This window comes from Glossina fuscipes, unplaced genomic scaffold (assembly GCF_014805625.2).
Source record: "Glossina fuscipes isolate IAEA_lab_2018 unplaced genomic scaffold, Yale_Gfus_2 28, whole genome shotgun sequence".
NCBI classification, from domain to species: domain Eukaryota; kingdom Metazoa; phylum Arthropoda; class Insecta; order Diptera; family Glossinidae; genus Glossina; species Glossina fuscipes.
Genome location: NW_023998423.1, coordinates 1,596,266 through 1,619,401, shown reverse-complemented (window position 1 = coordinate 1,619,401; position 23,136 = coordinate 1,596,266). Strand labels below are relative to the sequence as shown.

The 23,136-nt window shown below is 33.3% G+C and overlaps 1 protein-coding gene across 10 annotated transcripts in view; it reads right to left on the bottom strand.

The window, feature by feature from the left end:
- Positions 1-21,899, bottom strand: part of LOC119636589 (protein NDRG3) — a 57,671-nt gene extending 35,772 nt beyond the window's left edge. For 3 of the 10 annotated variants that reach the window (XM_038032029.1, XM_038032030.1, XM_038032035.1), the window contains exon 1: positions 13,911-15,226. Coding sequence is in view for 2 of the 10 variants with exons in the window: in XM_038032031.1 (XP_037887959.1) it covers positions 21,070-21,212 (143 nt within the window). In the remaining 8 variants the exon portion in view is untranslated. Of the gene's footprint in view, positions 1-13,910; positions 15,227-21,069; positions 21,451-21,718 lie in introns of those variants that run through there. The other 7 variants (XM_038032037.1, XM_038032038.1, XM_038032039.1 and 4 more) reach the window with 4 other exon arrangements.
- Positions 21,900-23,136: the final 1,237 nt, after the last annotated feature.

The following is a 23,136-nucleotide window of genomic DNA, read 5'->3' as shown; positions in this document are numbered from 1 at the left end:
GCTATTGAAAATGGTTCGGATCGGATCACGTTTTGGAGAACTTCTCATACAACGCCTTATTTTGAAAAGTCTTTAAAGGAATAACTGCATTAACATATACGTCATGATCCGTCCATCAATGTCCCGCAAAATCTTATCATTATGATGGTTTATTTGCCATAATAATGAGTTTTAGAAAATATTTTTGTCATTTTGTCAAATCGTTTCATTACAACCTAATTTCATTCATAGTACACATACTCTGTCTTTGGCGAGTTTGGAAGCATATCGCTGAAGAGCTCGACAGAATTAATCAGTGAAGCGAAGCGATGTAAGATATTTAATGATGCGCTGTTTTCTACTATGGCGTTTTTATTCACTTCATTTGTGTACATACAAACACACATATATAGATAGACATGCTTACATAAATTCCTTCTTTTTCAAAAACGTAACAATAACGCATTGCAACAATATAAACGTATTATGTGGTAGGAGGAGGGAGGGCGTTCTTTAAAAAACATATATCGAAAAGTTTTGTTACGAGACAACAAGCTAATCCACCAAAATATCTGAACGTTTCAAGTTTTAGTTAATATCAGGTGCTCAAACGCACATACTAGACCGTAAAAGCCATTTGCAGTGCATTAGGTTCGTCCCTCAGACGCTTGGAAGACCCGAAACGGGTAAATTGTCTCTTTGGCCACAAATCAGTGGACGTTTAATACCCTCCATTGGGAAAATGTCAAAAGATTGGAAACTAATGTATTAAATATGGGCGTGTCAATTGTCCAAGCAAATACAATTTTACTATGCAACTTTAAAACGACTTTGGAAAATATTTGGTAAAGTTTCTGAGTTACTGGCTAGTCTAGGCGTGTTTGTGAATGCATCGCAGAATTTGCTTCGGCCGTTAAAATGACTGAAGTGCATTACCGTTCGATTTTTTTTTAGCTTGAAATTAATGCTGAGAAGATGGGCAATGCTTATTTTCATTAGGATGGCACCGCTAGCCGCGCAGCAGCATTTTGCTGAAACATCTTATATTTATGATCATATTTAATACAATATAGCACCGATTGACGTAGTTTGTCCGCCAACTTTTGCGAACGATGTCCACATAAAGTCTTATGAGACAAAAAAAATTGAATTTTCAAAATTTCGGAAACAAAAGTCGCTGGGAAAACTTAGAATCGAAAGGTTTAAGGTTTTGAAGCAGCTATCGCACAACAGTTCCTACGAGAACTATGTCTTTAGACAACAAAAAGGTTAAAGTTTTTATATTTTATAATGAAAAGTGGCCCATAACAATAATTTTTTATAGCAAGTATACTTGATTTCTTTTGGACAACACCCCCCACCACTTCCTGTGAGTAACAGGCCTTTCAGTGGCAAAGAAAGCGTAACTTAGCAGTTTATGATAAACACCCTTAACAAATAATGAAATCTTTGACGAGAATATTCAATTTTTGTTCAATTTCAGGTTTAAGGTTTACGTTCGAGGCAGCGCCACATAAAAGGTATGCCTTGACATGAGAACACGGTATAATTGGTTTTCACGAAAATATATGAAAAAAAAAGAAGAGAAAGTAAGAAATTGGTATTTTGTCATGAATTGGGGGCAGATACCTTTCGATCGGTTTTTGCCTGACTATAATGTGCTTGCTCGCTTTTTAATCAAAACTCTTGAGCACTTCTCCACGTAAGACTTCTTTTTCCTCGAAAGAAAAGAGCGTTATGTTTTCATAGTTAACTGCACATTATTCACTAATTTCATGACACACATACTAATCGAAGGTCAAAACACATGCTACCCTTGTAGGACTTTAGTAGAGCAAAAACAGATACAAATAATTCCAGAGTCTTGGATTTTATAGAACAATTTTCTCGAATGAAAATCATTTTTGAGGAGTAAACAAAACTATTAAGCGAATTCGTTTGATTTCTAAAATGTTTGAAAATTTAGCTTCACTAATAACCGCCTTAACCGAATGCTTCATATGCACCCCTATGAATCATTTAAGATAATCGAAAAAAAAAAAAAAAATTTAATTGAAACAATATTTCAGCGAGTAATGCGAGTTTTGCATTATTCTATGTATGTATGAAAAGCAGAGATAAAACATATTTTTGCTACTTTGCTTAAAAAAGAAAATTTAAGAAAATGATAAAAACCGCAATAACAACAAATTACTGGCAAACGGCAATGGCTGTAGATAGTTTATAATATTGTGTTTTTTTTTTTCTGATGAATTTATATAATCATCAACAAAAAAGCAAAAACATTTGTAATCAAGATATACATATGTGTACACAGCAGGGAAAACAACGCGACAACAATGCAACAATAACAACACCAACAACAAGAACAAGAACAATAATGACGGCAGTCACAAATATATTAAAAGTCATAAAGTGAAAAACATTACAGATGTGCACAGAAGATAGTGAAAATAAACGACTTGTATGCGCGCGCGTATGTGGGGTAAAGTAAAGGAAGGCAGTTATAAGACTTTTTCTCTTTGAAGGCATTCACTTATAGCAAACACTTAAAAAAGTTCTGTTTGCATATAATTTGTTAGATAGTTAGACGATGTCGCTCTACTTTTCAAATGCGAGCAAAATAGATTTTTTTCTGCTTGCTTGATTAAAATAAATAAAGATAAAATATGCCTTATTTTTGTTAAATATTATGCCCTTGTCGTTGTCATTGTTGCCTTCTTTTTTTTCCTTTCTGTTTTTTATTATTATTATTATTATTATTACTTTTGTCGCTATTCTGACGCAATTAGCAAATCAGTAATAAATAGCAGCAGCACTTATGGAGATAATTATAAATAAAACAATAACACAACCACAAAACGATTGTTCGAAACCTGAGTATATGCGCCTCAGCATATAAGCCGAAATAATATTTATTGTCACGTTAGAGCTCCAGAAAGCTCTTTCTCAGATTCGCTGCTAGTTAGTGTCAAAACATATTCATTTGCTAATATATTTATTATGACGATTTGGGTCACGCTGCCATTGATCTATCGATGGGACTAAAAACACTTTAAGTGGCAAAATAAATTATTCGCTTTGCGGAAAACTAATAACTACTGAAAGTCCGTCCTACTGAAGCGATATGTCATCTGAAAATTATATACAATATGCATACGTATACATATTCGTACAAAATCCATCGAGAGATTGTCGATTTGTAGCGTTTAAGGTGACAGGGTGTTTTGCCACATCGCGTCACGATGAAAGAAATAGCTTTCGTTAAATTTCGTTCCAAGCTTAGCAGAAGTGTTGCACACAAGTGCTTCGGCTCACCATTAAATATCCTACACCACCCTATATCATCTCAAAGGGGTTCAAATATTAACTTTTTAAAGTCAGGTGTTATATGAGGAGCGGTGGAAAAAGTGATCCGATCCAGACCATTTCCAATAGTGCTTGTCCTTGGCCTAAAACACATCGTAATAGCAAATTTGATTAAACTATCTAAAAAATTGCGATCTGCAGGTTGAACACAAGAGCGCAAGATGGACAGCGGTATAGACAAGTTGATATTCCATACATCCGCTCAAACGTAATATGTCTTTCTACCACAAGTAGTATAGAGCATAAAACGATGATTGTAGTGACTTTCTATCCCCCGTGAATAAGTATTCGACGCGTATAAGCGATTCCACGCCAGCTGTAATACAGTGCAGGACGGTTTAAGGTCAAATCGACAATAAAAAGGAGCAACATATATAAAACTTAAGCTCATTTCTTTTATGTATACTTTTGACAATGAGCTGCCGTATAGCGGAGTAGGTAAGAATCCCGACTATCAAATCGGTGTACGGAGAAAACCTATTTCAATGCGGTTTTGATCACACTTTTCCGCAGGTATATAGTGAGTTCTCACTCGATAATCACACAACACTTACAAATAGGGCGCACCCTGCCTATTTCCTTCGCTCTCCCCACTTCAATCTTCAAGGGGAGATACTCTGAGTAATCGATTATATAAACTAATTAAAAAACTACAGGGGGCTACAACCCATCATTCAATACTCTAAATCGCCTTTCAGTTATCCATGTACCGACTTTTCAATATACGGAAAATGGTTGAAAATATTGTCGAATCCAAACCATTTTCAATAGCGTTCCTCCTTGGCCCAAAACACGTTAGTTTACTAAAATTCATTAAAATATTTCATTAAAATATACAAGAAAGCGGGACAGAGAGACGGACAGACGGAGAGACTCGATGTAATAAAACGTGGATCTATCTTAAATCCTTGCGGCTCTTGCATAAATTCGCACAAGTTGAATACACCCTTGCACTTTAAGTCGTGTAGTGCATAAAAACATTTACAGGAGCCAAATATAGAAAAAATCACCCGTTATACATTGTCGATACTTTGCAGCAACTTTCCCGAAAAAAGTCTTTAAAATTTTGTAAAAGAAATTGATAAAAGCGGCCTGGCTTCTAATAACTTTTATAAATCCATTTTGCAGCACCTTTTATTGTTATTATATAATACATTTAAAATCTATATTTATATATGGATTGTAATTGGTATTAATTTTTCCTTACTGCCATAAGACTATCACATATAATTACATTACAACGTCGTACTAACTATTTATTCATGTACTTTAAAACCTTTAGGCAAACCTTGTTCGTTACATACGTAGTGCTACGCAAACAAAAATAATAACAAATAATGTTTCAAGTTCTGTACTACGAAAAAATAATTTTGACATTATTTTGCAATTTTTATTTCAAGGCTGTTTGGTCGGTGTTGTTACTTTTGTTTTTTTTTTTTTTCAACTAAACAAGAACAACAACAACAAGAAAAAAGGTAATATTTTGCGAACATGTCTCTTGCTCCCTGCTTTAAGGCCGCCCCTTTACTACTTTCTCTATTGCTATTGTCTTTTTACAGTTCGATTGACACTTTGTGTCTGAATTTTTCTAACATAACGTACGTTATACTAGTTTCAGTTTTGCTTACATGAGCAGAATTTTACATGTAAACTGCCAGGCACCTGCCAGGCGATAGCGAAAGGATGTGTTATCCGCAACAACAAAAAAGCGAGGTAAAAGGGTTTAGCATGATTTCTTTCTCTTCTCGTTGTTTTCATTTTTGAAAAATATTTTATATAAAAATACTTGATAAATGTTTGCGACCTCATTTGTCCGCCGTTAAGGTCGCAAAGCCCTTCGGAAAGCACCGTTCTCCCCACATCCCAAGTCCGCAAATACAGAAACCCCCGGCCCGTTATCGTACAATTACATATAGATGGGAATTTTTTCCTCCTTCATAAATTACGATCCTCATATAGTTTAGATTGTTGGTTGCATTTTAAATTTATCGTCAACAATTTCTTCAGGTGGACTTTGGGTGAAGGGCTGGCCACCGATACCTCGTCTAATTCGCATATGAATGAGGCGAAGAATTTTACTACTATTTTCATATCCATAACCGAAGCCACTGCTACTGCCTATTGTAGTTAGGCGGAGCCGACCATAAGGTATCCTACTCCACTTCGCCTGGTAAATCCGCTCGAATAAAAATTGTACATCACTTTCATGCAAAAAACATCACATGACGTGGTCCAAAATTTGCGAACTTAATTTACTTACTAAAAACTTTATTATTTTTCAGTTTCCATGATAGAAAACTGGAAATTAGTCTTTCTCTACATATAAAGGCTTGCTTTTCATGGCAGCCCCTATATTCATTGGGTTCTAAACATAGACCACTATAGTCCACTGTTAATTTGCTAAGTTGCTGCTATGAACCAATTGTTATGATAACATATTAAGATTAAAATCTTTTCTGAAACGGTTACTAGTGATGAGAAATCTTGCATGGAGTGGGGTCCAAGTTGGACCGATGTGATTCCACTAGGGCGTTTATGACGTTTGTCGTATAAAAGTTTCCTGAGAATCTGCATATGCTGTGGTAACCAAGAGTTAGAACTACATAGCCCAAATTCGGTAAGGTTGATAAATGTCTATTTACTATCTATTATGAGTTAATTTTTTACCATTCACTTTTCGTAAGAAAGGGCATTGGAAAGGGAGTTGAAAAAATTCCTCGAGCTGAACCAAATTTTTCATATCAATTTCGAGTACGAAAATGCCTGAAATATATGCAAATATACATGAATAGGCAGCAGACGGCCAGATGGTGACAAATTGATTGGTGTAATAAAAGGTAGGTCTACCTTTCTTACGTATGTCCACACAAACTTAATAAACTAACAAAAGCATGTGGGGTATAATAACGGACGAGATATTGGACCAAACCAACTACTTCTACTGCTATAACTAACATTGCCTGAACTCTTGATCAAAAACCTTCCTCACCGATAGGCAGATTATATTCAGGTTTGCTCGCAACACAAACGTAGCTTCTGCCTCAGTCAATCCGTATTGAATAACCTTTCAAAGCTCCATAAAACACATTTACTGCGCCTTTGACAATTTTGGAAATACTTCTGCACATGTAAAATATTGCTGTTACACATCATTTTTAATATGGTCCTTACAATGCAGGAGTGCTTTCAGTGATTTTCTCAAATGATTTTCCTTTGATATCACAACCGCTTACATTGCACTCAAAAGTTTTAAGTGACTACATTTCCCCTACAACTTTTTTCGTTTACATATAAGTATAGGGTAAACATTGAAAAATTTTGTTTAATTTGTGGACCATTTAAAGAGCAAGCAATTTGCAATTTGCAAACATGGAGACTTAATTCAAATATATACATGTGTTCTTGTACAGATCTCCTAAGTATGTTGCCAAAAATTTGTAATGCATATGAGAAAGTTTTGCATCGCACCTGAACTACCTAGAACTACCAACTACTGTTTCACTTCCGATCTTCAAAAAGAAACAGTTATAAAGCAAGTAATGGTTCAAGATTTGTGAAGGCCTCCATTAAATGTGAAAAGAATTTTAAATACCTATAATCACTCTTTTCCCCCCTAGTCTAGTTTTCGAGATGCTGATGATATGTGTCTAGTTCAAAAGGGATACTCTGGTCGCCTACTTTGATCCATATGCGATAGTCGCAAAAATGAAAGAGGAAGGCCGAAACACGACGCAAAACTTAATATCTAAAACATTTGATCCAAGCATGGTCCCGATCGGGTTACTAGATGACTGTTAAATAGTTTGTTTTATGTTTATTGGATTCTCTTTGACACTCTCACTTTTCATATGTATTATTTTTGCGAAAATTTGACCATTATGATTTCCCGTTTTACCGACCAAATGTCGAGTTCCAATTGCAATAGGATTGGAAAGTTTCAAATTATAGTTTCCGTTACAAACCCACACTATCTTGGAACACTGCATATGCTTTATAAACATTTTTATAAAGGCCGAAAATTAAAAAGGATCAATATGACATGCTCGGTAGCTCTAGTGTTAGTGTATAGTACGAAAATTTCTCACATGCTTGCCATTACGAAATGTTTTCACGGGATCAATAGTTACGCACGAAAATATGAAGTTAATGTTCTTCTACTAGGTGGCTTTAGTTCCGCATTTATGGCGGAAGCGTATACGGGCAGATAGCAACCACTTTTTAGCATTGGATTCTTAATCGACCAAGGAATATTTGTGCCCATTTCGCGATTGTGGCATATCCACAATCAAAATGATCCCTTTTGGTAGAAATACGTGTATGCAAAACATCGATGCATCCAATCTTAAGCAACAAACAAACAAACATTTAGTTTATTGAATAGAAAGAAAAAAATTTACTCTTTTATAACGAATTAAATAAAAACAGAAAAACCATAAAGAAATCTCTCAAAAATTCTGCGAATTTCCAGAAAGTTCCCGGAATTGTTTTGCAAAAAAATCTCCTAAGGAATATTATTAATAATAAATGAAGAGTTGTTGAAAACAGAATTCAAGGCATTTTTCAACAAGCTTAGTAGAAATCTTAAGCAAATAATTTCAACAGAGAAAATTCTTAAGTGTATTTATATTTAATGTTTTTATCTTTTACTTAATATACTTTGCTTCAAATGGTAACTGAAGCAATTCTATATAATTTGCCGTTTGTTTTTTTTCCCCCTTATTCAAAGTCATATCTTTTGCAAACAACAATAACTAGCAAATACCCTCTGAAAGTGGCCATTCAAACAAACGCAAAACCCAGTTAGACAAATAAAAAGCGAAGAAAAAAATTGAATAAATGGCCATTTTTGCTTCAGTAACAATAACAACAGTAACTTACGATAGATAACTTTGGTATTAAGTGGAAAAAATAATTTCATTCTGCAGTAAACACTCATCACTTCGAGTGTGTGAAACGATTCGCATATGAAAATATTATAGTAGACTTATGTGCGGTTATATGTAAGTCTTATGCGATATCTTTGGATGGCATACGCTGCTCCTTATTGTCTACTCTTTTCGGCTTTTATGAAAAGCGAAGAAAAGGAAAGCTCAAAAGCTGTGCAAAAAGATTCCAATAGTAAAGAGGAGAAGAAAATGAACAAGAAGAAGAATTAAATTCTTTCTATTATCAATCCGCAGAACAGGCGATAACCGCTTAAGTAATTGAAATCTTTAGGGGAAGTAGTGAAACGGGGCTTTTTTTGCTATAGCGAGAACAGAGGGGAAGTCAGAGTAATTAAATTTGAAAAACATTCTTCCCTTCGTTTAACACACAAAAACTTTTTACCGCAAGCTATGTTCGTTTTCCGTTTTTACGATTTGCTCCGCTAACGTCCTTAAGTAGAACAGAATTCGAACAAATTTAATTTGACTGATTATTGTTGTTGCTATTGTTTTTGTTGTTTATCGATTACAGTTAACACGCAAAGCACTTTCAGAATAAATAAGAAGACGAAAACAAACCCGAAACAAAATTATAGTCCATCTCGAACGAATTTTGGATACCTGTGCCGACAGACAAACTTTGAAATCGCTTTTATTTTATTTCTAGACACAAAAATTAATAAATCGGATCCACTTAATTTTACGCACAAACTGCATACGAGCCAACGTCTAAGAGACACGAATGTTTTCTTAAAGCATTAATTAGCCCACTTGATGGTTGCTTGAATTATTCATGCATGTCGAATTTTTGGAAGTAAACGGTTGGATAGACAAAACCGATCAATGTTAGGAGGCACGCCTTTCAGCAAAACGGACGAACAAGACTAAACCCAAGACAAAAAATGTTGGAAAACAAAACCCTAAAAACGGCTGGACAAACAAATGCTCAGGTATATAAGTAAGTCATATAGAAATCTCTAGCTGACGAAATGCCTGCGTGTATGCGACATACTATCAGACGAATACGAATCGATATGTCTATAAATAGTCGGACAATAAGCTGCGCAAACACACGCGAACGAACGGACATATTTCTTAGGTGGGTATAGTCGGACAATTTCTGACTGGTTAGATCCATTAAATCGTACGCACTGACACACATGATCGGACCATCTGTGCCCCCGAATTTTACAAACGCGACGATAAAGTGAACATACCGCTACGATGACGAAAAACGTTATCAGATTAGAGATTATTTTGAAACTCAACATGCAAACGCTTTAACATTGATTGAATAATTATTGTTTGAGTTGAAGGGTGAAAGGAGACTTACTTATTATTACTTTACATCTAACCGTAAAAAAGCATGTTTTAATATACAGTATAAGATTTTGAAAACAACATTTTGCAATATTATTTACATGGATAAAAAAGCTTAAGTATTGTAAGAATATTTTTTCTATATCGGCATATGAACGAATTTTTATACGTTCTTCCACAGGAAACCATGCTTTAGAACACCGAGCTTTCGACAATTTGGATGTTAGGCCGTATAATATTGAATAGTGTATACATTTTGGACTTTTTTTTTTTAATATGACCAATCACTCGTTGGGAGTCCTCCGTGCTTACGATAGGCTGAACGCTGCAAAGGGCTAACTAGGGAGTGGCCGCAGCAACTCTGGTGCGTGTGTGACTAATCGGTAAGAAGGAATATAGAATCCTGAGTACATCTTTTCTGTGAGTCTTTTATTCTCTAGTAAAGTGAAGGCGACATGTACGCTTTTTAAGAGATTATCTTGCCCTGCTTTTGTCAAGCAGTATGTGCTAAAGTGATTTTATTGACTTAATTGAATTGATTAGAACTTCACTTAGGTCACTAAGGGCTGTCGTGAGTACTAAGTCGGTGTTTACGGGTTCAAATAGCGGCGCGGTTTGACCGCAATTGGTTTTACACTACGTGGAAAAAGCTCAATGCTTAACGCTGTCTTTCGCTCTTTGCCCACTTCTCCCTGTCCATGATCCTGCTACACGTGAGATGACGTCCTCTGAGTGAAAAGAAAACTGGGCTTTTGGGTTTGAGAACTCAGTGACTCTTTGTGTGCCATCATGTGAACGTTTTCTATAATTTGCAATACACAAATTAATAACCAGAAGGTTAGACTTAGCAAATAGAACGTTCACGCATTGTCTTGGGACGATATCATATAAACCGTTCGAAGAAATAAGGATTTGGATTCAATAATAGTTTAGTTCAAATCAAAGCTAGTTTTGAAACAACGACTTGTATGCAGCTTTACTAAAAATAGTCTAAGGCATTATTACATTTTTGTTTAAGTGTAATTAAGTTTTCTAAGAGACACCCTATCAAACATATGTCCTGAACAGTTACATATACTTAAATGTAATTTTTTTCGCCTCATATTTTCTTTGATTTCAAGATCCACTTCCGCTTGTCTCATGATGGAAATGCCAATTTATGCCAGTTTATGCGTAATAATATTTCATATTCGGCGTGTGCTGGCTTAAGAAAATGTTATCGACATATGTCGCTTGATTACAAAAACATTTTGGAAAGTTCTTAATAGACTATACATAATAACCTTCTGACAAAATCGAGTGATAATCGAGTAAATTTCTTCTTTTTGACATTTTACTTGGTTGCAAGAGCCTCCTTCTTGCCTTTTCACCGCCGACACGAATGTTAATATTTTCCAAGCTTTCTTGGAAAATATAAATAATCTTACGAAAACAAATGAAAATGCTAAAGTCGGGCAAGTTAGACGGTTAGATACTTTATACAATATCGTCACTTACTCATTTTCTCTTGGTAATAAATCAAAGGTTATGCATTTTTTTCATAACAAAGTAAAAATTTCATAAAAACCATGCTGAAGGGTACACAAACGTCAACTTATTTTACTTCTCAAAGATTTTATTATTTCGCATAACAACCCAAAAATTATATTTTGAGGTTGCCTTCATGAAAGCCGCGGTATATAGTGCGGTCTAAAAGATGAACTATATGAACCAAACTGCCTATGTAGAAACTTTATTTGAGATGGGCTCCGAAAAATACGGCTTGCGTGATCCAAATTTGGTAAGATGAATTAAATATTATTAAATAGTTGTCATCTACAAATATTGAAAATTAAGGCCTTTTACTATATAAAAATTGGCTTTCCGTACGATGTTTATAGGACAAAGGTATCAAAAAATGGTCCCATCTGACCCAAAGTTTTCACACAAATTTATGATGCTGAGATACTATTACTAAGCGATATTAGCCACCAAAGCCGTTATATGGAAAGCGGTCAAAAAAGTTGTCCGATTCGGATCATTTTAGTAGCCTTCGTTTTTGAGCCAAAACACGCCAGTGTACTAAATTTAATGCAAACATCTCTAACATGTCGCACTGCAGATTGAAGATGAGAAAACTGAAAGAGGAATAGACAAAGTTTAAATCGATTCGGAACGCAATGTTGAATCGATCGCACAAGCCCTTGCACAACAAACGGTTCAGGGTATAAAAATATTTATAAAAGCCAAGTTTAATTGAGGGCTTTATAGAAAAAATTCGTTAAATTGTATGTGTAAATACTTTGCAGAATGTTTAGGTTTAGGACATAAAAATTTTTGCAACTGCTCTCATGGAAAGGCATGCTATTAATGACAAAAGAAAAACATTTCACTGCATCCCTTGTGTGGGTAATATGGTAAAGGTCAGTCAGACATAAGAAGAGCGAAACAGATAGGTAGCAGGAGTGGGCCTGTTCTATTCGGTTTGTGCCCAAGTACTCACTATAAATGCAAACATTGTTGGTCAAACCAACTGCACTGAAATTTAAATCCACGAATTATATGAAGCACATGGTCGCAGACTGGACTTTAAAATAGACGTATAGTCGGCCCGAAACTGCAATTGTTAAAAAATTCTGCAAGAAATCTTCAAAAAGGGAGAACCAATCACCTAGAGTAGATGTCACACTGGCATACATACTTATCAGATTATCGATCGGTTAACTACCCTATAACTAACAAAGACATTTCCATTTCTTTTTAATATTTCAACTCAGCTCATCGACGAAGTTAGCAAGTTAGTCGCAATTTGTTTTCTTTTGTTTGCGTTGCTTAGCCTTACACCAAACTGAAGTTCAAAGTCCTGCACAGAACATCGATTCCATTCAAAGTAAATTCAAAAGATTAACTATTAATCAATAACAACTCCCTCTGGAGTTACGAAAAGCCGCTACTCGCTACTTTTTCCATAAATGGTTTACGTAACAAGATTATCTTAACGCCTGACTGTTATTTTTGCAAATAAAAATGTAATTCATTTCTTTTAAAAGCGTAAGACTTTATCCAATCTCTTCATAACAATAATTCTCTTAAGCTTCACACAGCAAAGTAAGCTGTGACGGGGCGTACACACAATTAATTCAAAGCTCTTTTACAATAATTTTTTCATATCACCTGCAACCTAGCAACCTATGATGACGTTAACAAGGAAACCTGAATTGCATACAAAGTAATTGTTGTTCACAAAAACAAAAGCGAAAAAAAAACATTATACGCCTGCTCAAATAAGCGCACATTTCCAAGCACTTCTTATCTACCGTTCGTTTCGATGCAAAAAAAAAAATTAAAAATATTACGTCAGAGAAGAAAATTGCAAAAGTCTAGTCTGAAGCTGTTCAATATAATAAAATAAAATCCCACACATACGCACTGTCATATAAAAACACTTTCATACATAAACAGATAAATTTCCACTTTATACGCGCTCTCGGAGACACAACCATTTATTTAGCAAACAATATATCATAACACGAATTTTAATGCAACGGAACTTAAAGTTAAAAAAAAAAAAATTATAATTTAAGGTTAAACGCGTTGAACACGTTTCGCTACTGACTGACTAACTCACAAATTGGGCTCCACGCCAAATTTAGAGGAAGTTTGTTGAAAACTAACGGATGAATTGGAAGAAAAAAAAACAATAATAATGTTAAATTTTAATGTAATGAAACGTGAATTGAAAAAAGTCTATAGGTGAATACAAAAAAAAACAAACATATGACAAATACTCAACCATCATAAACACGTATGAACGTTAATAACAGAAGCAAAACAAAAAAAAATTCATTAAAAAACATTTAACATATAGTATACACAAACAAACACATACAAGGATATATATATATATAAATATATAAATATATATACATATATATATATATATATATGACGCGCTGATATTATAAAGCATCAAGCAAATTAATACGTCATGACTGTGTGACTATTGGGTTTACTTAAACTACACAGAGAATGCAATGGTGCATTGACACAAAATATGTATTTAGACAGAGGGTGGTGGGCGTAAGTAAGGAGAGCAATAGAGTAGTGGTGCAAAGTATACAGAGGATGTGTGTGCTCTTTTTTTTACATGTAGGTTAAACATAATAATCATGATGATATATGTAAGTTAAGAAGTTTTGCTGCATTTTACTGCAACGCCTTTCATTGATTATTTACCCGAAAGAAAAAAAAAAGTAACAAAAAACCAAAACAGAAATAACAAGAAAATAACAAAAAAAAATTGTTTTTTTCTTTTTTTAAACTTTCATTGACACTTACCTGAGCTTGAGATTATTTAACACTCTGCTAAGGTCTTCTTGTTGTTGTTATTATATTATTTGTGGTTTTTATTGTTACAAATACAGTTTGCAAAAAGAGATTAACGAACGCGTTTACTTCTCTTTCTCTAGCCTCTCTTCTTTTATGTTTTGTTCCGAGTTCGTTGTATCCAATATTTTAATAATTTAATCCCGTTAATATTCTTAATGACTTTAAATGCCTTTAAACGAGCTAACACACTCTAATGGCGTTGGTTGGTTGCAATTTACAATTTTGTGTCAAATTGCAAACAGTGTCATGCACACACACACACACACACATACATACACGCACACATACAAACACGCACGCTCTAACTAAAAAAAATCTTTTTTATTTAATTTAAGTCCTATAAAAATAGCATTCAATATGTGTTCCGTATGTTATTGTCTTTGTCTGCCTCTATGTAAAAAATTTATTAGTTTATTGCCTTAATTTCATTTCTTTCTTTTTTTGAATTTTGTTTTCTTTTATTTATTTATGAATATATATAGATCCACAGACGTCCTTTTTTGGAAAATCAATAATTTTTCTTACATCAACTATGCGTCGTATTAAAGAAACTTATTGGTTTGACTTTTGGCTCTTTCCAAGTTTTTTGATTGGGAAAACCTTCACACACAACTGTTTAATTTCTTTCCCTTTTTGTTGTTGTTTCGTTGTTAGTTTCTTCAAATTTGTTTAAATCATATTTTTTAATTTTTTTTTTTTTTTTTTGCTTCAAATAATTTCCCTTTTTTTCACTCTTGCTCACTATTATTATTTTGCTAGCGGAGAGGGGTCTCTATACGATTTGCACTATTATTTAACTGATTTTCTCACTTTCTTCCGTTCTTGTGTACGTTCTACAGCTTCATCACGAATTCGCAAAAAAAGCCTTGAAGAAGTTGAACAATTTTTTATTGCAGTTTCGTTTGTTGGTTAACAGACACCTCTTCTATATTTTTGTTTTTAATATCATTATTAATTACTTTGCAGCAAGATATTATCATAAATTCCAACCCAAACGTCTTTTCTTTTGAAGAAAAAAAAAGTGACTGATATAATTTCGCATAAGCTTTTGCGACAAAAACGTACTCTAGCTTTTATCATTAAATTTTAACTGAGACTGAGGAGCAACAATACCTTTTAATGAAACGTTTCCCTTTGTGCTCATGACTTTTCTCTCATTCGTTTTGGCTTTTTATTTCGTTCATTTCATTTCACTAAATACAAAACACATCTGTGTTTATAACATCCGAAACATCTGATTCGTAAACATATGTTTAAACAAATAAAATTTGATTTTTCCAACGAGCGCGATTCAAAGCAATTCAAAGCAAAAAATTTGGACATATAAGCCACAAATCTATTGGCTTAGTCCATCTCTGTTCAACATACCAAAAAAAAAAGCAAAAAATTACTTTTAATACATATTTTAAATTTCTAATTTCGGAAAGGTAAAAATTAAAATTTCTTTTTTTTCTTTAAAAATATTAATTTATACCGCCTCGGCTCATTTTATTTAATTAAACTATCCAATTTAGTCAAAATATTTTTTTTGGTTTTTTGGCTTGTTGAACACCTTTGGAGTGAGGCATCTCCGCCCATAATATTCAAATGTGTCTTTCACTAAAATTTTTTGGATAGTTTGAATTATTTGATGATTTAGATCCTTAAATTTTCGATTTTTTTTGACTTATTGGTTATATTACAACTTATTGCTGACGAAATTAATTTATTGTTTTTCTGGTTGAATCCAGTTGTACAAACTGTATTCAATATGAAATTTTATGAAAATAATAATTTTTTACGACTTTTGGTTTGCTTTTGCCGTATGTTTCTATTAAATAAAAATTTTTGGCGTTTAATGTTCAAATATTCGCGCAATACTTGCAAAAACTAAAGTAATACGATTGCTGTACGCATCTAAAGAACTTTTATCAAGTCAAGCTTAACTCTTATACGCAATTCCTGCGTGAAAGCAATTTTTCTATTTTCATGATCTGTATTTGTTTACAATTAAGAATAGTTAAAAAAGTCAGTCTGCATTTGTAAACAACCGTCTGTTGGATTGCCCAAACAGTTATGAATTTGGTCACATACGAGAGCAATTCAAAAATAATTTGGTCACATCTGAGAGTAAGCGTCAGAATTTGGCCACAACTGAGAGCAAGCGTCTGAATTCAGCCACTTTTATAAAGTGAAATCTGGTCACCTTAATTCACTGCATTTAAAAAAGAAAAAACGATGTGCGAATTATTACTTTATTACGTTGCGTCTGCATAAACAACCAAAGCAACAAAGAAATGATAGTAAAAAATATGTTTTTACTTTTCAATTTTATAGAATTGCTGCCAGCTGCAGACTTGCTCCGCAGTTACTCTTTCCATTTAATGGAACTGAGTTTCCATAGTCAATAAGTTTAATTTTTATATATTTTCTATTAATAATTTCTTTAGTAGTTTATGGTAGAAAAGAATACATAACAGGAGATTAAAAAATTAATCGTATTATTGTACTGTCATGTAGACCAGTTGTTAAAAATGATGATTCTCTCTCCCACTGCCTCAGTTTCTAGACTTAATAACTCTTCTCTCAGAGCAACTAAAATTTTGTACAATAACAATGCCAGCAGTCAAGTAAAGAAATTCCAATCAACTCTCAGATAAAAACTGGAAAAAATTCCATAGCGTAAAGCCAATTTAAACAGACATGTTACTTTTTCACTCATATTACATTATTTCCTTGACTTAAAATTTAAAGCTGGCAAAGCCATAATATATTTGTGGTTTTCGTGTTGTGCGGAATTTTTTCTAGATAAAAAAGTAAGCAATCCTTGGACCATTTCATTTATTTTATATTTTGCCGACTGAGCCCTAAAATGTAACGATAATCAATAAAAATATGAAAATACGCTCATCCAGAAATCAAAGGTCGGCACAAACGTCGGCATAGCGAATTCAAAAGAAAACTTATGAAATTGTTTACAAATCAAAGGTCGGCGCAAAGGGCATCTCAACATTGTTCTACATTGATTTCTTTGCAAAACCTCTAGTTGGCATTTTTGCCAGCATTTACTTAAATGAAGCATTGTTTTGCCGAAGATGTGTTTGGCATCAGTCCGATCATGAGATTTAAGAACAATATCCTCTTCAAAATCAATACTTTCGTACTTCATCGAACTCATGTTTTATTTTATTACCAATTTCATTGTTATATTGTTAATCATCGTTGGTTATGGCATATGCATCATTCCAAAAATAATCATCTTCAGGAAATTTAAATTCTGACACTACTTAACACTAATGACCGAAGACTTTGCAAAAAAGAACTCAGAGTGGCTAGTTCACGAACGCTTGCGTCTGCATAAGTTCAACTTCGTTCTCATTGTCAACCGTTTTCAGTAGTTTAATAATGTGTAATGGCACAGTTCATTAACGTATGTATGTAAGATGACTTTGTTTATAAAGTACAAAAATGCAGAACATCAATTTAGATAAGGTACCTTTTAATTGCTTTAGTGCTTAATTGAAGCGCAGCGCTATTAACAAAATGTAATAATTAATTCTTTACGTTTGTAAGACTTTCTCGTTCCATTTTGTTTTGCCTTCCTATGCCGCTTCGTTTCGGTTTGTTATTTGAGTATTTTTCAATGTGTGAAGTAATCAATTTATTTTAATAATGATTACAAACGACTTTTGATAAGAAGTAACATAGAGGGAAGAAGTAATAAAGAAGAGTCAGAGAGATTAGAAAAAAGAAGGTTAGGAAAGGAAAAAAAATAATGAAAATTGTTTGCTTTAATCAGTTAACTGTGGAATTTATTTTATAAAAATCTGCCACAAAATTTTCGGAAAAATGCAAAATAAACTGAATAAGATTTGATTTTTATTAGGTAGAAGCACACAATTAAAAGTTGAAAATGGTATTGATATGGAAAACTTGTAATTTTCCAAAGAACAATAAAATACATGACGCTGAGCTTGATCATTAAAACCGCTGCGTGTACTTCGAAGCTCGGCTACACTGATAATTGGTCAAAGGCGAAACAAGTGAACTTACAAAATGTAAAGTTCTCACTTATGAAAATATTACCCGCTTAGTGTATTCAATTGGATTAAGTTAATCAGGCATTTTTCTTTTCATGTTATGCTAGCTTTCGCTTTTATTGCATTCAATTCTTATTAACCGCGATGACTCAATAATAATAATAAGAATAAAATTAATAGTAATAACAACAAAAATCCGCCTCGACCTGGACATGGGCAAAACAGGCAAGACGGGCAATGCTATTTTGATTATTTACACTTATGCCAAGATACAAATGCGGATATTCTTCTATTTACGATCGGGCAATTATTGGAATCACTCTCTCAACTGTTAACCCGACCACACAAGGGAGAATACCTTCACTTTTCTCTTTGTCTGAGCAAGACGCAAAAAACTCTGTTTCATATAGTTTTTTCTCACGCGAAATGTGCGCAATCAGAAAACGCTTACAATATGCCTATGAGTCTAATCATGACTAACTTGCATGTCTTATTGCTTGCAACTGGCCGACGAACTTGTTGGACACGATATGCGAACTTGTTGAACATTATTATTTGTTTGGGCTTATGCCTTGTGATTGTTTTGTATGATTAGCAATCGCTTGTTGTAAAATAGTTTTAAAATAGTAGTACCAATGAAATGCTATTCAAATATATATTAAATATTCTTCTATATAAATTTTAGATTTGCTAGCAAAAGGTGCGGCCGTACACAAACATACACAAACGTAGCTTATGAATCACCCATACACCAATAAACACCAAATAAAGAAATCGGGGCACGACCAAATTGTTGTGCATTGATAAAAACCGGGACGCAACCAAATGGTTGTTTATAAATTGATAAATGAGAAATCAATGAAAAAAAAGATCAGAAATTGATTAATAAATGCAGATATTGAATATGCAAATAGTATTGCTAGTACTTTGTAATGAGATAATAATTTAAGGTAGATATATGGAGTTTGGCCAACATAGACTTAATTTTCGGAAACCTCCCCGTATAAGAGTTCTCATAACGTTTAAGCCTTTGAATGGGAACAAGGTCTAATTTTTATTAATATATGACGAAAATAAATGAAGAATAATTAGTTTCGGATCACCCTGGGTCGCGTTTTCGGCTCTCTCTCATATAGAAGTTCTCGTCAAGAATAAGCAGCTTTAGCACTTTATAAGCCATGGCATTTGAAAGTCGGCCTTGTCTGACTGTAACGCTTAAAGTTGTTTTAATGTGTTTCTATTCATATGTATTCAATAATCTAAGGAAATTATTATAACCGATTTGAGTTTAACTCGAAAATATTTTAAAATTTCGAAATAATTTTAACTGTGAAAAAAAGCATAATATTACCGATTGATTTCTCCTATACACATACACAATAGAAACTGCTAGACGAATACCAACACTAGAGCCACCCATGTTTTGCATATAACTATTAAAAGTTAAAAAAGAAATCTTAATTTTTTTAAGGTATATGTGAGACGGACGGTAACAATTTCAACTCGGCATTATGATACCAGCTTCTGATCAAACTTCCATTTCAATTAGAGTTACTATTTTTATCGAATGTGATAGTTGCATGTAACCTAACCGGAATATTTATCTCAATTAAAGTTAAAGTTCCAACGTGAAGTAAAGAAGAATACAAATCGAATTTCAAATCGTTGTTATATCCTACACCCCTTATGGTATGGGGTGTACTAAGGCTATGCGGATGGTCGTTACACCGAGAAGGAATTGAATATTATACCGATCGATTCATAATCATTTTCTGAAAGGGTCAAAATTAGTCTTTCCGCATCTCCGTCTGATGTCTGTCCATGCATTTTCTGCTCAATCTACAAGTGGCAAACTTTTGACATAATTTGGATCAAATGGCTCTACTCTTTAGACCGCAACATATGTGGAAGCTATCACGAAGGCAAGCCTTTCTACGACACAAAGATTAATTTGTGGTTTATTATGAAGAAGGCAACTGGAAAATAAAAAAATCTTGGATAAGTAAATTGAATTTGTTAAATTTGGACCACGTTGACGTTCGAGTATCCTCGAACAGGACTGCTTTTGTGAAAATTAAATATTAACATAAAGATGCTGTAAAATTATTGATGTATTATTAATTAAGCGAAGTAAAGTGTCTAAAAGTTGGTCTTGCCCAACTATAGCACTCTTACTTGTTTGATTTCAATCTCTATTGTCCCGCTACGATTACAATTCTAATTCCAAACGTCATCCCAATTCAAATATAAACCTACCACTTGTTACCGTTTATTGCTAAAGTTCGTTGAGCATAATTTTTGTAAAAGTTTCACGTGAAATCATGTGGAGCTTTTTTATATCAACTTCTCTCGTAATAAACAGGATTTGAAAATTAAATGAAACAAAACTTTAAGCTTTTACTAGATTCATAATATTTACAAGTTTTGTTGCAGCAACTTTATGCTTAAAACAAAACAAACCAAAAAAAAGTAAATGTTTAACACTAGGTCTACCGAACCGGTCAGTTTGACTGGCTAATCATATTATATGATTATATATATATATATATATATATAAGTAGATATCTTCAGATATTTTATATTGGTGTTTAGTGATTAAATATAGTGATAAACGTCAACTATTTTTTTTCTGGAACACGCCAACTTTCCACAGGCAAATTTAGTAGATCCGATAAAAATTTGAAAAAATGATCAATGTTTCACGAGATAATTTTAGCTTTTTCTACATTGTGGGCCTTTATGTAAACATATGAAGCCCATTTTTTGACCACTTATTCCTCATCGATCAGGTAATGCTTCTGTCAAATTTCACCTTCCTATCTTTACTTTTGCAACTGTGAGGATTCACAAAATTTACCTGCCAAATTGACAAGAGTCAGTAAAAATAAGTATACTGCATCTAGAAATCGGATAGTGGGCATGTCCGAGAAAAAAAGTATTGACATATATGTTTGCTTCGTAAAATCATTAAAAACCAATATATAAAATCTGAAGCTATCTATTTCCTTATGCGGAATTTTTTCAAATCGACAGACGCGATAAATCTAGTGTTAAAGAAACAAAGGAAACAAAAAAAAAAAAAGACTTACCCATCTTCTGGCACATATCCATGATTAGTAATGCCCATATTGATTGGTATGGTGAAGCCGTTATCCGTGTAATTTGTTTTATCAATCGGCGAAACATTTTTGAGAAGGTCTCGTGCAAAATTGTTGGCAACAATTACGCGCATGTTTTTTTCTTATTTTGCTGTTATTATTATTATTTTTTCGTTGTTTTATAAAGATTTTTAGATTCAAAAAATTTTCTTTTTATAATTTTTTTTTTTTACTACAACATTACACATGAAACTCAAATTTATTTAATATACTTGCGTTCTAAATTCACCGAACTCTGCGAGGCAAATAGTTTTCAGCTTTTTTCATTGCAAATAAATTTCGATTTATAAAATCGAAGTCTAATGAACGAAAATTAAAAAAAAAAAGTACAAAAAAAAAGAAAAACAATTTAAATTAATTACATTTAGTCACCGCTGATTTATGCCGGCTGCTTGAGCTATTATTTTGAAACATTTAGCGAATTACAAAAAAAGGTTAAATAAAAATCAAAACGAAAAAAAAAAACAACATTTTTATTGTTGCACTTATTCAGATATTTATGCACACATCTAAGTGTATTCCGATCAATCAACTCTTCACTGAAATTTCTTTTGTGCGAAACTAATTAAGCGGAACTCACTCGATTTATAAGCATATGGCGGCGAGAGGTGGCGTATACTTGATCTTATTTTCAATGTCAACACTTGCGAAAAACTAAAAAAAATTTATTAGGGGCGTCTTCTTCTCTCGTTTTGGGCAATTTAGGCGGCAGCAGTGCTATGAAACCTTGTGTGTTTTAATTTATTTTTACTTTTATCTTAATTCTGTGTTTAATTTCTATATAAAAATAAACAAATAAAGAAAAATTAGAGACGTGTTGTTTTGTTTCCGAGCGTTACAAGCGATTTAAATATAGAAAAATCAAATTAAACATCAACTTGTTGAGTATAATTTGTTTATAAAACTGCTATGACAACAACAACAACAACAACAACAACAACAATATCAATAAAAATAAATATAAAAACTCAAGAGCTAATAAAAGAAAGGAAAAAAAAAATCATTAAAAACAATAACAACAACATGCCATTCTTCATGATAGTAGTGGTGGTAATAGTGAAGATTAATTTTTTTTTTTCAGATACGCGAGCAATACTAAAGTAGCTAGCCTGCTCCCGGTACAATAAAAGATAAATTGCAATAATTTTCCTATCGATTAAGAAAACACTAGTAATAAACACGTTTCGATGTGAATTTTCAATACCCCCTCATTTTAAGCGTGCCGGTTTTTATACCCTACACCAATTGCGTTAACTATGCTCCACCGTGCCTTTGACCAAGTATATAAAGCTTGTCTAGGGGTATTCAGCAGCCAGAAGGATTTGAAGTTGACCCACTTTTCTATTATACCAAACAAAGCCGAGTTATCATTCCCTGAATTGATTTAAATATGTCTATCCGAGCGTCCGTCTAATGTTCGTCTAAGTGTATGCCGCAATTTTATATATATTCGAATGAAATTTCTTTCACTGACAAGCTAAAGCCTTTGGATGACCTCTCTTCAAAATATATTGGATCGAAAAAGATGTTACATCAAATTTTTCATTTCCATAAAAGTTTGCTACGAAAAAAATAACATCGTTTCACTGAAAGGCAAGGTGGAAAAGGTATAATTTTTATACACTAACCCACTTTTGATACAAAGATATATTAATTTTTTGCAAATGTAAGCCACACCCAGAAGAACTTGAGATGACCCATCTTTTATTATGGCGATCGATTCAGAATAGCTTTCTGATTTCAATAAGTTTATAAATCTTAATTTTTTTTAAGCTAACATGTTATAGGCGTCCGTCAAGTTTTCTTGCGTTCAAGCTGCAGATCGCAATTTTTGAGAAGTTTTGGTACACTGACGCATTTTGGCTCGCTATTGAAAACGATTCGAATCAGACAGACCACTTCTTCTTAAAGACCTTGTTTTGAAAATTCCTCACATAGATACCTTTTGGGTGGTGTAGGATATTTAACGGTGGATGATGGTCCATTACTTTTTTTTGT